Source organism: Rhipicephalus microplus, chromosome 4 (genome assembly GCF_043290135.1).
Source record: "Rhipicephalus microplus isolate Deutch F79 chromosome 4, USDA_Rmic, whole genome shotgun sequence".
In the NCBI taxonomy this organism is placed as follows: Eukaryota; Metazoa; Arthropoda; class Arachnida; order Ixodida; family Ixodidae; genus Rhipicephalus; species Rhipicephalus microplus.
In genome coordinates this window covers 97313011-97330511 of record NC_134703.1, presented here as the reverse complement: position 1 = coordinate 97330511, position 17501 = coordinate 97313011, and the positions used below count along the sequence as shown (strand labels likewise).

The 17501-nt window shown below is 45.2% G+C and overlaps 1 protein-coding gene across 2 annotated transcripts; it reads left to right on the top strand.

The window, feature by feature from the left end:
* The first annotated feature begins 290 nt into the window (after positions 1 to 290).
* On the top strand, positions 291 to 16870 carry LOC142814509 (trans-1,2-dihydrobenzene-1,2-diol dehydrogenase-like). Of its 2 annotated transcripts, XM_075893322.1 has the most exons (8): positions 291 to 681; positions 4533 to 4644; positions 6298 to 6461; positions 7711 to 7963; positions 10724 to 10848; positions 13951 to 14101; positions 15831 to 15906; positions 16756 to 16870. In XM_075893322.1, the coding sequence occupies exons 1-8, from the start codon at positions 589 to 591 to the stop codon at positions 16817 to 16819; spliced, it is 1038 nt and encodes a 345-aa protein (XP_075749437.1). In that variant the 5' UTR covers positions 291 to 588; the 3' UTR covers positions 16820 to 16870. The 2 variants fall into 2 exon arrangements, with proteins under 2 accessions (XP_075749437.1, XP_075749438.1); XM_075893323.1 differs by lacking the exon at positions 15831 to 15906 and having other exon boundaries at positions 297 to 681.
* Positions 16871 to 17501: the final 631 nt, after the last annotated feature.

Sequence of the window (17501 nt, the reverse complement as noted above, 5' to 3'; positions counted from 1 at the left end):
CCAGCTTCCAAACACGCTGTTGAAAGACGGCTATCTGTGCTGATTACCTGTTCGCTGTGTTGCGTTTCCCGTGCAAGTAAAGACGGTGCGCGTAGCGTTAAATTTCAGTGGAAGATCCAGATCAACTTTTCCTGCTTTGGGGGGAACAATTACATTACAGTGGCAAACAGCGAGCGTGAATGGTGTTTTAAATTGGTTAATTGAGAGCCACCCGAGTTTACGAATTGCTTCGTATGGCGAGAATTCTTTCTCGGCCTAAATCGTCGAATTTGACCGGAAGTTCGCGTGACGTAATCTGTGAGCCCGCCTTCCCTCCCATAATGGCTGGGTGTTTACAGTCGTGGACAGCAATAGACGACCAGGCAAACACTTCGCACCCCCTCGTGTACCCTCGCCAGATTTCCTTGTGCCAGCTGCTCCCGTCGAGGCGCACCCATCCTACTCGCAGATTTGGCAAAAACAATCCCGCTTGGATGGACGCGCTCCCTTCGTGATTCACTCGAATGCTTACGATCTGCCATTGGAATTCAACGTAAGATTTTCCAAGTAAAAAAGCACGTGGTTCTATTAGGGGTGAAGCATTGAACCATGGCTCCGACTCGCTGGGGAATCGTGGCCGCAGGTAGTATATCCAACGACTTCGTCGACTGTCTCAACAACTTGCCGCAGGATGAGCATCAGGTCAGTGTGATTCGAAAGCACAGAATCAGTGTTCTTTTCACCGTGAGTGTAATAGAGAAATTTACCTGGCTGGTTAGGTTGCAGAAGATGGTGATATTACAGAGGCATCTAGTCTTCTTCACCTAGTCGTTTTGCGGCCGTTTTTTTTTATCTTGCAGTGTACAGAAATAGAATAACACCGTTTGCTAAGGGTTGCAAGTATTAGCTTATAGTTATTAAAAAAATCAGGCTGGGAAGTCAAATACGTTGTTGAGTTGATCAAACCGAACCGATGCCCTCGGGTCAATTAGTCGCAATCATTTTGTTGCCACGCTTCCTGTAAATATGAACTAATAAAATGAAACATTTTTAAATGAAAGAACTGAAAATAGGAGTCCCAACGGCACTTGGAAATATAGGAATGCCACTGCGTGGCGCCGACACCCTTTCTATCGCTCAAGTGGCCTTGCTACATCTTGACTTTATCGGAAAAATAATGCGCGTGTATAAACAACACGTGTCACTTTCCGATGTTAACATCAGTGCAATGTACGTTCGTTTCTGTCGCAAAAATAGTAGTGAAACCACGTATTTCAAGTCCAAGTTTATTATTTTTGCATGTACAAAATACGGGTAACATAATACATACAGAATCAGGAGGTCCCAAAATACAGCAGCAAAAATAGGGAATAAATAAAAACGCAATCAAAGCAAAATGATCTATACTAAAAAAGAACAAAAAAGATATATTTACCATAGCAACATCATACAATACTTAGAAATACCAATACAAAACTGTGAAGTGATGATTAAAATAGGTTCAATACATGTGAAAAAAAGGTTCATTTAACGATATGTTATTCATGTTGTGTTTAGAAGATTGCAGTGACCGAGATGATCTAGTATGAAGAAGTATGCGATTCCAAACATTTGGAAGCATGATTGCTGGCGAAGTTATTACAGACCGGAACATCTATTTCTTCACCCTGCTTTTTAAAGCTAGGATTTTTTATATATAGCGCAGTAGTATCATCTTCGACCGCTTTTGACATCGCTGCCGCTATAGCGTGGATGATATGATGCAGCGTGGGCCAGGCAAGCGTACATATACGCGTGCTGCGGTTGTTGTGCCTTCGTGGTAAGCTTTTCAGAGCAAAAATAAAGAACACCAACTTTTTTTCCGCAAGGATGCAATATAGTGTACAAACGTAGAGACCGTTGCTAGCATCTCTCAATTACATGGTGGTTTTAGGACGTCAAACCACACATATCAATCAATCATCAATCAATCGGAGACCGTTGCTAGGTGATTTCCCGTGCTAACCGCGCTTGTCCCGGGGACTACAACGACAAGCAGCGCAAACGCTTACGTAACCAGGCCCTTTTCTAACGTCTTAGTTTGCATCGGGTCAAATAAGTAGTTATGTACTAGATGAAAAATGATCAAGCGGTGGATGATGTAGTACGTGATCGGCCACTAGAGTTAAGGCGAGATCATCACCGTTACGACATGAAGCTCTTGAAATAGGGACACTCGATCTGCAATTGAAACGAAAGAGCCATGTTGATGCAGTGCGAAGCGGTATGTGGGTGAGGAGGCACTTCAAAAGGGCTCGCAGCGCTGCTAGCGGCCACATGTTTGTGTTTAAAGCCAGACCGCTTGTAAACCGTGTAGATAAACTGCCGCCTGAAAAGTTTATCGTTCTGCGTGTTCATGCGTGCGGTTATCAACCTTTGTTTGAGAGCACACTCATTGTTGGTCGACAAAAATATGTGCAGCGCCTCCTCTATTTTTTTTTTCAGTGGCCGGGCGAACGCTCCCTTCAGGCCATCGAGCGCGCGCTCCGCCTCCGCTCGCCGCTGCCGCATGATGGCGCTGCGCGAGCGCACTACGTAGAGTTTCTGTATATGCTATACCTTTAGCTACCTAAAGGTAGCATATATATTAACTCTAGGACTACGGGATGCTGGCGCTGAACGGCCGTGCGTATCAGGAAGCTCGCGAATTTGTGCTTTCATGCAAGTTAATTTGCCGTCGTGCTTCTTGACGGTTTTAACGGATGCAAGGAGGATGAAAAGTAACACGAACATAGTGGCTCGCTGTTTTCAGCGGCTCTGTCAGGCCGTGCTACTGGTTCGATATATGCGTTCGAGTTTTATAGCATTCGGGTTTTATTTTTTTCCTTTCAAGCTATCGCAAGCTCATTATCTGCATGCGTCAGTATATGATACTGCTGTGTATCACTCCGAATATCTGACAGAAAAAATCATACGGTCTTTTTTACATTTCTCATAGGTTAAAAAAAAAATCGCCGGTCCCCTTATGGATTCGCTTGAGACGACTGAAAGGCAAAAACTATGCCCGTTTTCTTTCGATTCAATGCACGGAATGTTTCCTACTTCCCTCCGGGATATTTTTGCGCCCAACATGACTTCCTTACTGCCTCGAAAATTGGAGACAAAGTTAGCTTTCTGCCCCTCACCTGGTTATGCACTGCCCTCATGATCGGCCCATTTCAACCAAGTGAAGATGTTATATGATGCCGTAAAGCTATGTGACCTTCCGATATGTCACAAGCATTTATAATATGTGACGTCATATAATGACGTTTTCACCTAAAAATGTTTTCTTGCATCAGTAGAGTTCACGCCACCGACGCGAGAAGATACTGTATGCCACCAGCGATCACTTTTCGCTTTTTATGAGGCATTTAAAGCTGTCGCCTTAATGCACTGTAAGGCTGTAGCTCCGTGAAATTGCAGCTTCCGCTGGTGTTCAGGGGGAACGTACTTGCAGTAAACAAGCAGAACAATTGGTCTTCTAATAAATCTTCTTACTACACTCTAATATCTAGCCGTCATTCACAACCCGAATATTTTATACATTATAAGTAGTGGTGACTGAAGACTGCCCGTCACGTTTGGCAACAAGACACTTGGTATCACTAAACGGGCCTACAACATTTCTGAGAACCCCAGGTGGTCGCAATTTCCGAGTCCCTCTGCTACGGCGTCTCTCATAACCATATAGTTGTTGTGGGACGTAAACTCCACATATAAATCAATTAATTATCTGGTATTGGCCAAGCAGAGGACGCGCGAGCGCCTCGATCAAGTAGTCATGAACGACACATGCCTTTGCAACAAGCTGGGTGTCCAGAACATCCAGTGCTTCATGATTTTCTTTCCCACAAGTTTCTATGACATCCTAAACAATGCGAACACAGCAGAAAATTGAGCCGCATAGTAGCTTTGCATGCAGCCGCAGCATTCGTTTGCGCGAGAGACGACGCAGCGGCATCGCTACTCCAGTAGCGGCGCCTGGGGGCGAAATGCCGCACAATCACTGACGGCCACTTCCCATTGAAATCCACTCCTTCGCCAGGGCACTGCAAAAATAGAGGAGGCGTTGGTATATAAAATCACCAGTGGGACTGTTTATGCAGCACTTATTGATGCACCAATTGATTTGTGTACTAGAAAGCTATCGATAGCATTGTGGGGTAAAAATGTTCTTATCGGTAGACATCTGTGTCGCTCTCTCTCTCTCTCTCTCACAAACACACACACACACACACACACACACACACACACACACACACACACACACACACACACACACACACACACACACACACACACACACACACACACACACACACACACACAGCATTTTATGCAGTCTTTCTTTAGAGGCTCGTCGTCTAAAACATTACTACTTCCATCCAGCAGCTGTGGCATTACAAAGAAATTTTTTATGTGTGCGATGCTGCGGACAGTCCAACGGAGCTTGTCGAAATATACTTCTTGCAATTTATTCGAGACTAGAGAGTGGACGAAGAGGCTTACAAGTAAATTTCTCCTGCACTCAGGTGGTCGCTGTTGCTGGAAGAAACTTCGACAATGCCAAGAAGTTCGCTGAGCTGCATCGCATCGGGAAAGTTTATTCGAGTTACGAGGAGATCGCGGGGGACCCAGATGTGGGTAAGAATAAGACATGTGCTTCGGGTTATCAAATGGCACAATATTGTTTTCTGTTCTTAAGGCACATTTCGGCTGTTGAATCTCCTGGTTGCATAGGGCCAGAAAAAAATGTACCAGGAAAATGATTTTTTTGGGAGGCTATTTAGAACTGTACTACTTTCAAGCACGGAGGTGTGGCGTTGCTGTTGTGTGCTAGAGTAAGTGCTGTGTTGCTATAAAACACGTACATATTCATTTTTAGGTATGGTATTCCGATAGCGCATATCATAAAGGACGCGTATTTAAGTTTTCGAATAAGTTTCGACCACCTAAACTTTTCAGAGCTGACCATCGTCCCGGTACAAGGGCAATTTTGCTTTGTCTCATAGGAATGCAACTGCTACATCTGCGATCAAACCCGTGATTTCATGCACAACAGCGCTGTGCAGTAACTACCATGGTGTGTCGTTTTCACATATCCTCGCGATACATATGGAGGATGATGCAGTATTTCGAATTGTTTTCGGAGTATCATGTCAATACTGACATCTCTTGGGGGCTCCGGTCTAAATGCATAAGCATGAAGTCATTGTTCTCGAAATTCTGAATATATGAACGCAGTATTGTAACTCAGGACTAACAAAAAAGCAATATCACACAATTTGGTATGGATAATAATATGCAAACAGTTTTTAAAACTTGACAGCTATCAGGCGTTACTAGAATCTCGACATGTTTATTTTTACCACTGCGAGTATTCGGCTTTGTTTTTCTCACAGAAATCGCTCATCCCAACTAGTACTGGCGAATAAATGCACGAAACATATTTTACTAGTTTTTATGAATACTCTACTTAGTGGTAAGTGGCTAATATCAGCAGTTATTTATTTGTGGTTGAAATATGAATGCTACTGTTACAAAACATCTGGAATGTATGAACGGCTTTCTAGGAAAATATATAAACATAAAGTTCAGGATAGATTTTGTGGAGGATAGTGTTTCCTAAACATGTTGTAGTAGCCAAAACTGGAATAGTAATGTAAACAGAATAAGAAGAAAGAAAGGCAGGCGCTGCTGTCTAGTTTTGCGCAACTACAATATGTTTGTATAAGTATGAAGTCCTTTAGAAGACCCAAGAACACCAAACTGGGATATTGAAGGACAACGTGGGATATTTGATTGAACCACAAGCTTGTGTATGGTATAAAATGTAGGTTACACGATGGCCCGGAGTTCCAGAAGTCTGGAAGGTTTTGAGAGGGTTCGACTTTAAACGACGATGGCTCAGCGAGTAATGGAAAAGAAAATGATTGGTGTAACGCTAAAAGACAGGAAAATAGCAGGATGGGTCAGGGACAAACTGGTATTTAGGATATTGTAGTGGAAATCGAGAAGGAATTTACAAGGGATGGACACTTAGCGCGTATAGCAACGATAACCGCTGATGGTTAAGCGAACTAACTAGAAAATGCAACAAGTGCAAGGGAAGATCGGAACTCAGGTGGACAGATGAGAATAAGAAATTCGCAGCCGTAATGTGGCAGCAGAAAGCACACAATCGTATTGACTGGCTCAATATAAGAAAGACCTTCATCCCGAAGTGGGTGTAGTGAGAATGATGATGATGTTGCCCGTTTTCGGCGCATAAGAAATTGCCGTTCGATGCTTCTGCAGAGGTGGCATACGTCGGTTCCCTTCACCCTGACCACTTCCCGACGATGAAGATGCTCTTGGCAAACGGCAAGCACATTTTGTGCGAGAAGCCTCTTACCATGAACCGCCGGGACACCGAAGACATCTGCCGGATGGCCAAGGAGAAGAAGCTGTTCCTCATGGAGGTTAGCATTACAGAAGGCGAGACACCTAACGTTCATCACATTGCTGTGGGAGCTAAACATGTAAAACAGCTAATACACAAAACCATACAAGCAATACGAGTGTGTTAAGCGTCGTCGTCAAGGCATTCAGATTGGGTAATCGTTTGTAGTCGTACCAGCACATAACCATCTTCATAATACGGGTGTATGCTATGAGCGAGGGTGACGCTTGGATGGCCACCACCTGGGGGTGTGTTAGGCGTAGACAAAGTTGCCTTGGGCCATGGAAACACGGTGAATGGAACGGACACATAGGAACAATGCGTTGCAGGAGCTAATATACATTACAGCGCGGCGCCGTCCAAAAGTTACTCGTCTGCGTATAGGTTGCCGCGCTTTTTATTGCTTGCGCTAGCTTATTTTCCCACAGCAGGCCGCCTTAACAGCGCAAACATAAATGTCGATTTACACGAGAGTGGGGATATACGAGGTTTGCTGAAAATTGGGACGATTTGTAATTGCTAAGAAATGTAGAAGATTGCGTGCCTTCTATCACTAACGAGCTGTTACTTCTCAATTAAGTATGAATGAACACTGATTCCGTATTTGTCACTGGTTGGAATGTGCTTTATATCTCTCTTGTATGTTGATGTTTAACATATATTTAGGCTGCCATACTATGTTCTCCGCTAAAAATAAACTGTTTATTCTATGCTTAGTCAGAGTGAAAAGTCGCAGAGTACACATGTATAAACAGTAGGCCGAGATGCTTGGTGTCAGGATGGCAGATGAATGCTTTTGTGCATTTCGAAGCAGTGTACCCGTTTCACCTTTATATTGATATTGTTTAGGGGTGTTGTCAGAATTTTCATTGGGGAGAGGAGGGGGATGGGCGTAGAGCGAAGTTTTTTTGCCGTTGGGGGTCGGGGTGTGGGGAGGTCACAACTACAAGCAAAATAAAAAAAATCAAAGCAGGAGTTTGAATTCTCTTCACGTTCATGGCTGCAATAATGACACTGCTTTAAAAAAATATTTTCTCCGCTCGTTATGGGTGTGCGCTAGTTTGCTAGAAGAAATGCTTTTCTGTTGAAGCCTTGTTTTCCGAAGCATAAAATGGATACTGTGTGCAGGCTTGCCCATCATTGCCAGACTTAATGAACGTTTATGGTCCTGAGTGAATTCCAGCGCTTTCTGCGAAATGCTTTGGGAATTCATGTCTGACCAGAGATGATATTGCAATTACCGACTTTCATGGCATGCTACAATACAGGCGCTGTGGAGTCGCTTCATGCCTACTTACAAGCACATGGAGGAGCTGCTTCAGAACGGCACAATAGGAGAAGCTCGCTATCTACATTGTACCTATGGCTCTCCCATGGATAGGCAAGGCCGCGTGTTGGTGAAGAAGCTGGGTGGATCAGTTTTGCTCACGCTGGGAAACTACAGTACCAACATTGCCCTCCAAGTTTTCGGAGCTGAGCAGCCGGTCAAGATAAGCGCTTGCGGGGACCTAACGTCGGAAGGCGAGTTATTTTTTGCAGTCAGAATTTATCGTTGGTCATGCCAACATGACAGGGACAGTTTATTTTTCGAGTGTGTTTAGAAAAAGTATTTAACGATTTTGAGTCCTTTGTACTCAACTATGGGAGAACACCCGTGTGCTTGACCTGCATCTGCCCAAAATTTTCGTGTGTTTAGAAAAAATTGTTCGGCGATTTAGAGTACTATGTACTATACTATGGGAGAGCACTAGGCAGTACGAGCCAGGAAACGAAAAGTATGCGTGAGAAGATACGCGACAGTGCACACAAGAAAAACATTGTTTAGACACACGCTGTACAAATTTCGAGTTTACGAATCACAGATTTTGGTGGCGGCGGCGTCGTAAGCAAAAAAACATGGCACCAAAAAGCGTACCGAAATGCTGCCCTGAAATGCGTACCAATCATTTGAGCTTTTTTTTTGCGTCGTTTTTCAATAACATACGCTCGCTCGATCATGACCGTACCAGTGATCGACCGTTTCCAGATGAGGGATTTAGAGGTTTTATTGAGGTGGCTTGTAATGTTGCTGCTTCCATAGCTGTCCTTTTATAATTATGTTTTTTGTTCTCACGTGTTCCGTGCCTATTCTCCGAAAAATTTTGATTATATTTTCGCAGTTATTGTACTTGTATCATCATACAGGTTACTTTTGTTTTACGCGGCTTAGGTCGGCGAACATGGGTCGATTCACTCAGACTCAGCGGGCCACGAGTCTCAGTCTGAGTGGGTTCGGGTGAGTAATATTTCGGTGAGATTGAGTCCGAGGGAGTACGTTTGAAGAAAACTTTTGTTAGTGTGTGTCAGAGTGAGTCCGGCTCAGTAAAATATTGGTTCAAATGAGTCCAAAGACCAAGATGAGTGGGGCTGTGTGAGTTCCTCGTACGTTGGCCGACCTATTGTCCTATCTACTCACCTTCAGCGTTGCTATCAGCTTTACCACGATACATGTTTGTGCTCGCGTCTAGTCACATATACTTCGAAGATGTAGCGATCATACATCATTTCAATTATTATAGATAACAGGCGTGAGTTTCAGAGAAAGGAGCCTTGAACCCCACGCCTGGTAACTCTTCCGGCGAAGTTCTTGATAAATATGTCTTTTGTTGTCATCATTTCAAGAAAAATCTCCTTACGTGTTAGTAGCCATTCATAACTCGTATTTCAAGGTACTATATCAAAAGACGCCAAGAAGAGCACCGATTATGTGAGATATCGGTGTTGAATGAGCACTGACACCACTGTTGAACTAAAATAATACTAAACGAATGAACTCATAAATTGAGTCGCACAGACGCATTCAGGACAAGTTCGAGCCGTGGTTGTGAGGTTACTTGAGTTCGGGTCAGTAATATTTTGGTAAAATTGAGTTTTCGAGTGAGCACGGTTAGAGAAACCTTTATTGAGTGCGAGCCCGAGTGTCACTGGCTCAGAAAAAAATTTTGGTGAGTGTGAGGCTGAGTGAGCCCTAAGCGCAAAATATATTTCATGAGTGAGTCTGAGAGAGCTCCACAAGTTTCGCCGACCTGTGTTTTCGCAAGATTCAACGAGGCCCTCATGGCAGGTTAAACAATTGTTAATTGAATTGACGTCTTTCTTTTTACGGCAAAAGCTGTAAACGGCTAGGACAAACGAAAAAACTATCCGGCAGTGGTGTCACGAGCGGTCTCCATTGGCTGCGTATCTGTTACGTCGTTCGCAGCGTCGTACTCAAGGCCGCGCGCCATTGGTGGCGTCGCGAGTGACGTAAGTCGTCCATCCCGTCACAGCTGTGGCGCCGAGCGTGCGCGAGTTTCTCCCTACGCCTTCCGCATGAGTATGCCAAGGACAACTAAAGAAGAGCGCGAACAATGAAAACGTGAGAAAGTTCGCATTCGTCGGGCCGATGGTGCAGTCCAGGCACATAAACAGGCTCAGAAGGCCGAGTGCCACCCCGTCGCGGTGGTATAGTGGCTAAGGTACTCGACTGCTGACTCATAGGTCGCGGGATCGAATTCCGGCATCGGCGGCTGCATTTCCGATGGAGGCGGAAATGTGGTAGGCCCGTGTGCTCAGATTTGGGTGCACGTTAAAAAATACCCCAGGTGGTTGAAATTTCGGAGCCCTCCACTACGGCGTCCGTCATAATTATAAGGCGGTTCTGGGACGTTAAACCCCACAAATCAAATCAATCAATCAATTGAGGCCGAGTGCCGGCAGCTACTGTGCACTGGAGATCCGGCAGCCTTAGAAGCCGCGCTGAATCTCGAATAGAAATGAAATCGCCGGTGACGAACGAATCCTGCAAACCACGCCACTGACTTAGCTCGCGATGTCAAACGCTTGCCACAAGACCGCTTTGCGGCGTACGTCAATGTGAGGATTGCGGCCGCGCGTTCGCCGGGGTGAACGTCTGTTTTCGGCGGGAGTTTTTTCAGTGGCACATTGGCTTCGGCTGTGGCGTTTGTGACCACCTGTGGTTCCGAAACAAGTTTTGTGATTAACGTATTGCGAAACGCAATTCACTGCTCATTACCATCTTTCATGAAGGGATCATGTGGGGCAGTATGTGTGGCATATGAAATAAACACTGTAGTAAACCGAAACCTAACATGTGTCTAACCCCACTAAGAAGCACGAAAATGTAACCAATAGTCGTTATAGGCTTCAGTGGAACGTCGGGTTGAACCCACTGTTAAACACTAGGGCGCTTGAGTGGTGATTTTTCGTTTTTGATTGATTGATTGATTGATTCTTTTCTAGGAATTGACCAAGCTGTTGCCGTTGCGATGGAATTCAGCGGTGGCCGTCTTGCGACATTTGCATTGTCTGGCATCGTCAATCTGCCTGGAGCAGCAGAGATATTTGGCACTAAAGGCAAAATCACCGTAAGTGAATGTCCCTTTAAATTTCATAGCTTGATCATCGAGCTGACGAAAAAAAAATTAGCACAGGTTCTACTCACTTAACGTCACGAAGGCTCATTAAACAGCGGAACTGCTGCCATCAGCGCGTCTTTTAGATGCGGAGCATCTAATACTCGAGGCTTGTAGTGCGGCGCCGCCCGCAAGCTTCCTCCTCCTTCTTCCACCATCTGTGCATCTCTTCCTCCTCTACACACCGCGCGCGCTTCTCCTCTTCACGAACATTCGCTAGCTGTATAATGTAGCGCGCATGCGCCGTCACGCTTCGAGAACATCGGCAGCTGACGCGCGCGCATGCGCTGTCGCGCTTCGAGAACATCGGCAGCTGACGCGCGCGCATGCGCCGTTGCGCTTCTCCCCCTTCTCGAACATTCGACAGCTGATGCGCGCATGCACCGTCACCCACCATCTGTGCCGCGCGCACTTCTCCCCTTCGAGAACATTCTACAATTCTCCTGATTCTCCAGTGGACGCGCATGCGCCGTCGCGCTTCGAGAACATTCAACAGCTGACAGTGCATGCGCCGTCGCGCTGTATATATATTCAAGGTCGGCGCTCGCTCGCTCAGTTGCCGCTCGTCGGTTGGTTTGTACGGCGCGTCGACGTCCAAGGTCGCGGTGAAATGAATTCCAACGAATCCACAAACACAATGATCGACGTCCCTTCGACCAGCGCCGCCCTTTCGCATACGTGTGTACGTGTTCACTCATTTAACACCCCCTCCTACAACCACGTTAACCAATTTAGCCATCGACCCAAGTAAGTCGCAATTTCACACCCCATTTCACAACCACGTTAACCAATTTAGCCATCGACCCAAGTAAGTCGCACTTTAACACCCCGTTAACCAATTATATGCTCCGCATCCTCCTCAGTGTTCCCCCGAGGGAAGCTGCGGGCAATTTTTTCCACTTTCACCAAGCTCAGCGACTCTTTCCTCTAATATCGCCAGCACCACGTTTTCTCAAGCGTGCTGTACAATTGGTCGACTCCCTTCATCAGCAACGCCAATCAAACACCTTCTCTTTCCTCCTCTGCACACTGCCTGCACCCTTTCCGCCAGAGCTCGCCCCATGCTCTCCTCCTCTTCTCCCGGCATTGCCCTGCCCACATCGCTAAACTTTCATTGCCAGGCTTCCCCCTCACCCCTTTTCATACTCGTACGCTCCCTCTCGTCCGGCATCGCTTTCCCAGCTGGGCTACAATAGTGAACGGGGATCTCTAGGCATTTATCTAAGCTTTAAAGGGGCGCTGCACCACTTTGTGAGAAGATTTGGGTGCACGTTAAAGAACCCCAGGTGGTCAAAATTTCCGGAGCCCTCCACTACGGCGTCTCTCATAATCAAATGGTGGTTTTGGGACGTTAAACCCCACAAATCAATCAATCACTTTGTGAGCATGGTGAGGAAACGCTGCCGATCGGTAGTAGAGGCTTCCGACAACACGCGAGCCATGCATTGTAGCCCAGCACGTGGCCTTGAATTCACATTAAATTATCAAAGCGAGCTGAATATTGCTTTCTGTTTTCTCGACAAATCACGAAAGACGCTCAAAGATTACTCGTAAAAAGCCTATCTATCAGCCATTGGCTGATTTGAACATGGCGCACTCGGTCGTTACAAAGATTGCAGTGGGAGTTCGTGACTTGTCCAGGTGTGTGCGCGCGTCCACCCTGAAAAAGCCGCGCATTCGGAGAAAAAAAAGAAAAGCGTGTTCAAGGTCACGTGGCGCGCGTGACGTATTTGTTTCGCCCCTGCCATCCCTCCCTGCTAAGCTTCAAGCGCTTTCGTCGGGACGAGAGACGAGAGAATGCGTTTGTAGCGTGCGACAAATCTTTGTAACTCCACTCGTACTGGACGGATTTTAAAAATTTTTGCGGCGTTTACTTCGTGAGGCAATAAGCTCTTCCAGTGAATTCATTCCATGGTTACTTGAAGAAAGTGTTTCAGTGCCCCTTTAAGTAGCTTCTCTGTCGACAATATAATAAAAAATAAAAATAAAGAACAAGTAACATCTAGCGGCCAGAAAACACTCCGCGATATTTTACCAGAATCCGTAGTTTTATTCTATCAGATACGAAACAGTGTGGGCACTGGGGACAAAGAGAAAGAGAACAGCACTTGTCTCTAAGTAATTCCTGCCTTTCTTGCCCGTTAGCGTGCACTGTTTTATGAAGTCGTGCCAACGAGTCATACCCTCTTACGGTATACCCGCCGACGGTACACCAGCCAGAGGACAGCCTCGCTGAAGCAACAGGGCAGTGATCGCACTGCCTAAACATTCACACAGGTGTCCAAAATGTTTCTTTGCATGCATTGTACAATAAAAAGCACCTAAAAAGCTGCGCTTGAATCGCGCATTACGAATGCAGTGACATAATCTTTGGTGAAACTTCCGGACACCGTTTGTAGCCATTGCATGAAACAGTGATGTGAAAACGTTTGCGGGACACCATAGGTACAAAGAGTATAGACTTTTTACTTTCTCTAAAGTACGTATGTTGTTTTACTAAACTGAAGTAGAGCTCTACATTTTCTGTTCTTTGCCGGTGTTCATTAGCCGGGGGCTCATTTTGTATTAACTAACGCACTAAAATAATAGTTTTCTTTCTTTGAATGACTGTTAATCAACAACGCACATGTTTTCATACTACCGTCGTTCTTTCACACTTTATTTCTTTCTCTTTCCTTCGTTCTTTCTGCTTTTTATCTTTTATTTATTGCTTATTTTTTTCTCTCTTTTGTTTGTTTGTTTCTTTCTTATAGTTCCGCCACTCAGTTGTGTCCTGTTAACTTCTGGTCTTTAGTAGAAGCATATACATTTGGTTATAATCTCTATATACAAATTAGGTAATTTTTAAAGTATATTCTATTGCAATTCTGAATTGAAAAAGATGCAATAGTAACATGATCAGGAAACTAGAGTATTGGTTTCCACCATTTTTTGTTCTCGCGCTCATCTGCCTATTCGAGCTTCCCGTAACTTTTTGCATGATTAGCTACTAGAAATAAGGTCACATTAATTGCGATGTTTGTGATGGTTCCCTTTCTTTTTTGAACCACGAAGCTCCATCCGCCATTCATAGCGCCAACCTGCGTCGACTCACCAGCGGGAAAATTCGAGATTCAACTTCCACAGTCTTCCGTGCCTCTTAACCGCCCCAACACGGCGGGCTTGCGGTACGAAGCAGAGGAAGTGAGGAGATGTTTGCGTGAAGGTGAGAGTTTAGTTCTAACTCCTGGAGTTTGATGTGCGCGAACCAGTGTGGATTCATAAAGAATGCCATAACAGAAGAGTTTGGATTAACTTCTGCCACTTCAAAGTTGTTCAAGAGCCTACATAAAAATTATGAACCATCTCCCCGAATAGTGAAAGCACAAAAAAACGTCACAGCTAATGCGACTTTTCTCAACTAAAACAGGCGAGAACAATCTTGGTAAAAGTAAGATCAATCCAAGAATAGCAACTGAAAGCTACGCTGAATGACAGAAACAGATTACAAATATTATAGTTGTCGCTCCGCTACCTAGAAACATGCACCTCACCTATAATCATGGAAGGAGAGTGGCTGGCGCTGAAGTTTTGATTCAGTGACTAGACAGAGTAAAGAACGGTGCCTGCTTTGTGGATGCTGAGAAATACAGGGGCCGACCCAGCTACTCTGCAGTCGTAGTAAATCACAAAAAGGACTGCACAAACGCAGCATCAATTAACACCAATAAACCCGAGATCGCTGAGCAAGTAGCGATAGCCATGGCATTGACGAACAATAATTGCACGGAAATTTATTGTAACTCCAGCTAGGCAATCACTGCCCGGAGTCACAACTGGAGTGGGAGACCGGCATGCTTCTACAATTGGCCCCGACTCCGCTGGATTGATTCCACTACACCAAGATATACTCACCACGTATAATGAAATCGCTAAACAATTCTATCTGGGCAGAACAATTTTATCCACACCCCTATGCAAACTTCAACAGAGCACAAGTCATAACACTTAGACAACTACAAACAAAATCGTCCTATTCACCAGTTCAAATTAGTGAGTGAGTGGTATGGAGCAGAAGAAATAAAAATTACATGCAAAGCCTGCAACGAAAATGCATGGACATCAGAACACATTCTCTGGTACTGGGGTTCACTGGAGCCGGGTATTAAGATAGGCTCATCAGATCACCAGCTTATGAGAATCAAATCATGGCTGTCCAGTACGCCCACGACAGGGCCAAACCTCCCTGTCCCATCATGGGAATAGCCAGGTTGACGCATTCGCGTCATGTACCGGATAAAAAATAAAGTTTTAAAGAAAAAGAGGATCTCCCAGAAAAGAACCCTGATGGGATGCGAAGCAGCAGCAGTGCGCACGGCGTTGACCCGGTTGAAACGGGCGTCGTCGCTGGTACTGGAGGAATGGTTTCAAGTGAAACTCGGTGTAGCGTTTACTCGAGTAAGCGTTTGTTTGAAACTCAGATACTCGGGGGGCGGGTTGGGTTTCGGGCAAGTTTCATTGCAGATACACGAGCTGAAAGAGTGTTTCCACTTGACGTGTGGTCTAGCTTTGCGGGCAGTGAAGAAGGTGACGCGAGAGAGGTGTGTTGCGAGCGGGCGGAGGAGCCGGCAGCTGCGAGCGCTGCGGCAAGCGTGCTGTGATTGAGGGAGAGAGTGACATCAACGCGCAGTCGCAGCGTGACCTACTTGACACCGCTCCAACACCTGCAGCGAGGGCAACGCGTTGCGTTGCGTTCGTAAGGACGCACGTACTTATGGAGTAACACACGTGACTCAAAGAGCTGCTTCGCATCTGATAAGGCGTTTAATTAGATCAAAGCGGAGGGCTAGCGCTTTTTATGTGTATGTGGTACCCGCTGCTGTAGCCTAGCTGTCACGGTGCTAACCGCGTAGTGGGTACCTTGTATGAGTATTTGTACTATATTTTCCGAATAGAGGTCTGGGCGGGCCACAAGAAAGGCCGCTCTGCCAACTTTCGCCAGTTCACGACGCCTGCAGTGCACAGTGTGATGTGAGTATAGCATTCGAGCACTTGTAGTTTCTGTGGAAGTATGTTATGAATGCTAAATCTCTACGACTGTGCAAAGCCAAAACTCCAAACGCCGAAGTTTGCAGTATTGAATCCAGGCTGCGACAACGGCATTTCTATGGAGGCAACTAATAATAGTGCCTCATGTGCATAGATATAGAGCACTCCTTTATTGTACGGCATATTTCATAATTGCAGCTTGCATTTGTGACGCAAAAAATATTAAGCTTTGGTGGTTCTCCGCAAGCTTTATTGCCCTGTGTGAATGAGTAATCTTCTGAGCTCCGATTTTCGGCCTGGGTAAAAGTCTTGATGTGAGTGCGCAATGTTAACACCAAAAAGAGCGCCTAGAATTAACGTTCTGCAGTACATGCGTGTTCTGCTATAGCGTTTGTCAGCAGAACGTAAATTCAAGATGATAAAAGCAGAATGGCGGTGTGATGGTGGCTTACAGTAAGACCGTTTTTTAGACCATTTCCTGCTTCAGAAAATGAAACGTTCATGCGATAAGACGAGATGATTATTACATCTAGTGTTTAACGTCCCAAAACTACCATATGACTATGAGAGAGGCCGTAGCTGAGGGACCGGAAATTTCGACCACGTTGAGTTGTGGAGTTGTTTAACGAAACGAGCACTGTAATCTGAGCACACAGGCCTACAGCATTTTCGCCTCCATAAGTAGCCGGCCATGAGAGGCTACGTCAATACAAAATCTTGAATTTATATATATATATATATATATATATATATATATATATATATATATATATATATATATATATATATATATATATATTTAATGTGTGTTTTGCTTTCACCTTCTTGCAGGTCTTCTCGAAAGCCCAAAGATGACACACCGGGATTCGCTGCTGATCGCGGAAATTCTGGATGAAATTTTGAAACAAATTGGTGTAAGCCATTAAAATAATGCCAGTACACGCAATGTTTTTTCTTTGAGTGAGCAAGTGAGGGACAGCCTTCATGCGTTGATTATCCGGTGTTCGCAGATGGTTGTTACTATCCTAGTATTTCATATTCTTTCAGCCTTTCAAGGACAAAAACTTCGGTTTAAGTGTGGTTTCTGCTTCCGCTATGTTTCGCGGCAAATGCTGCACGCAATTACAGTCCATCTTTTACTGTTCTTCTGGTAAGCTCACAAGTATAGGGGCGGACACAAGTTCCCAGATGAGGGTCACTTAGTCACGGCTGCGAAGACAAGCTGGGGAACAGTTGGCCACTGCTTTACATTTACAAGCTCGCCACTATTGGTGGGTCAATCTGCTAACCAATAATTTCAAGTGCTGCAGTTTCATGCGGCTAAAGGCTGTTTCACATGCTGCGATTGCAGCGAAAAAAAAAATCGTTCTGTTCGCTCCAATGGCTCTGTTCGCAATCGTCGCTAATGGCGGTTTCGTTTCATATGGACCTCGAATGGTCCCCGATTTTCTCTCTACGAAAGGAGCGGCGAGTTCTAGCCACCGCTCATTGTGTCAGACACGAATGTAATGTAATATGTGCATTATGATATCATGAAGCTACCATGAGCGGTAACGAAAGGCCCGCTTGTTTCGTCA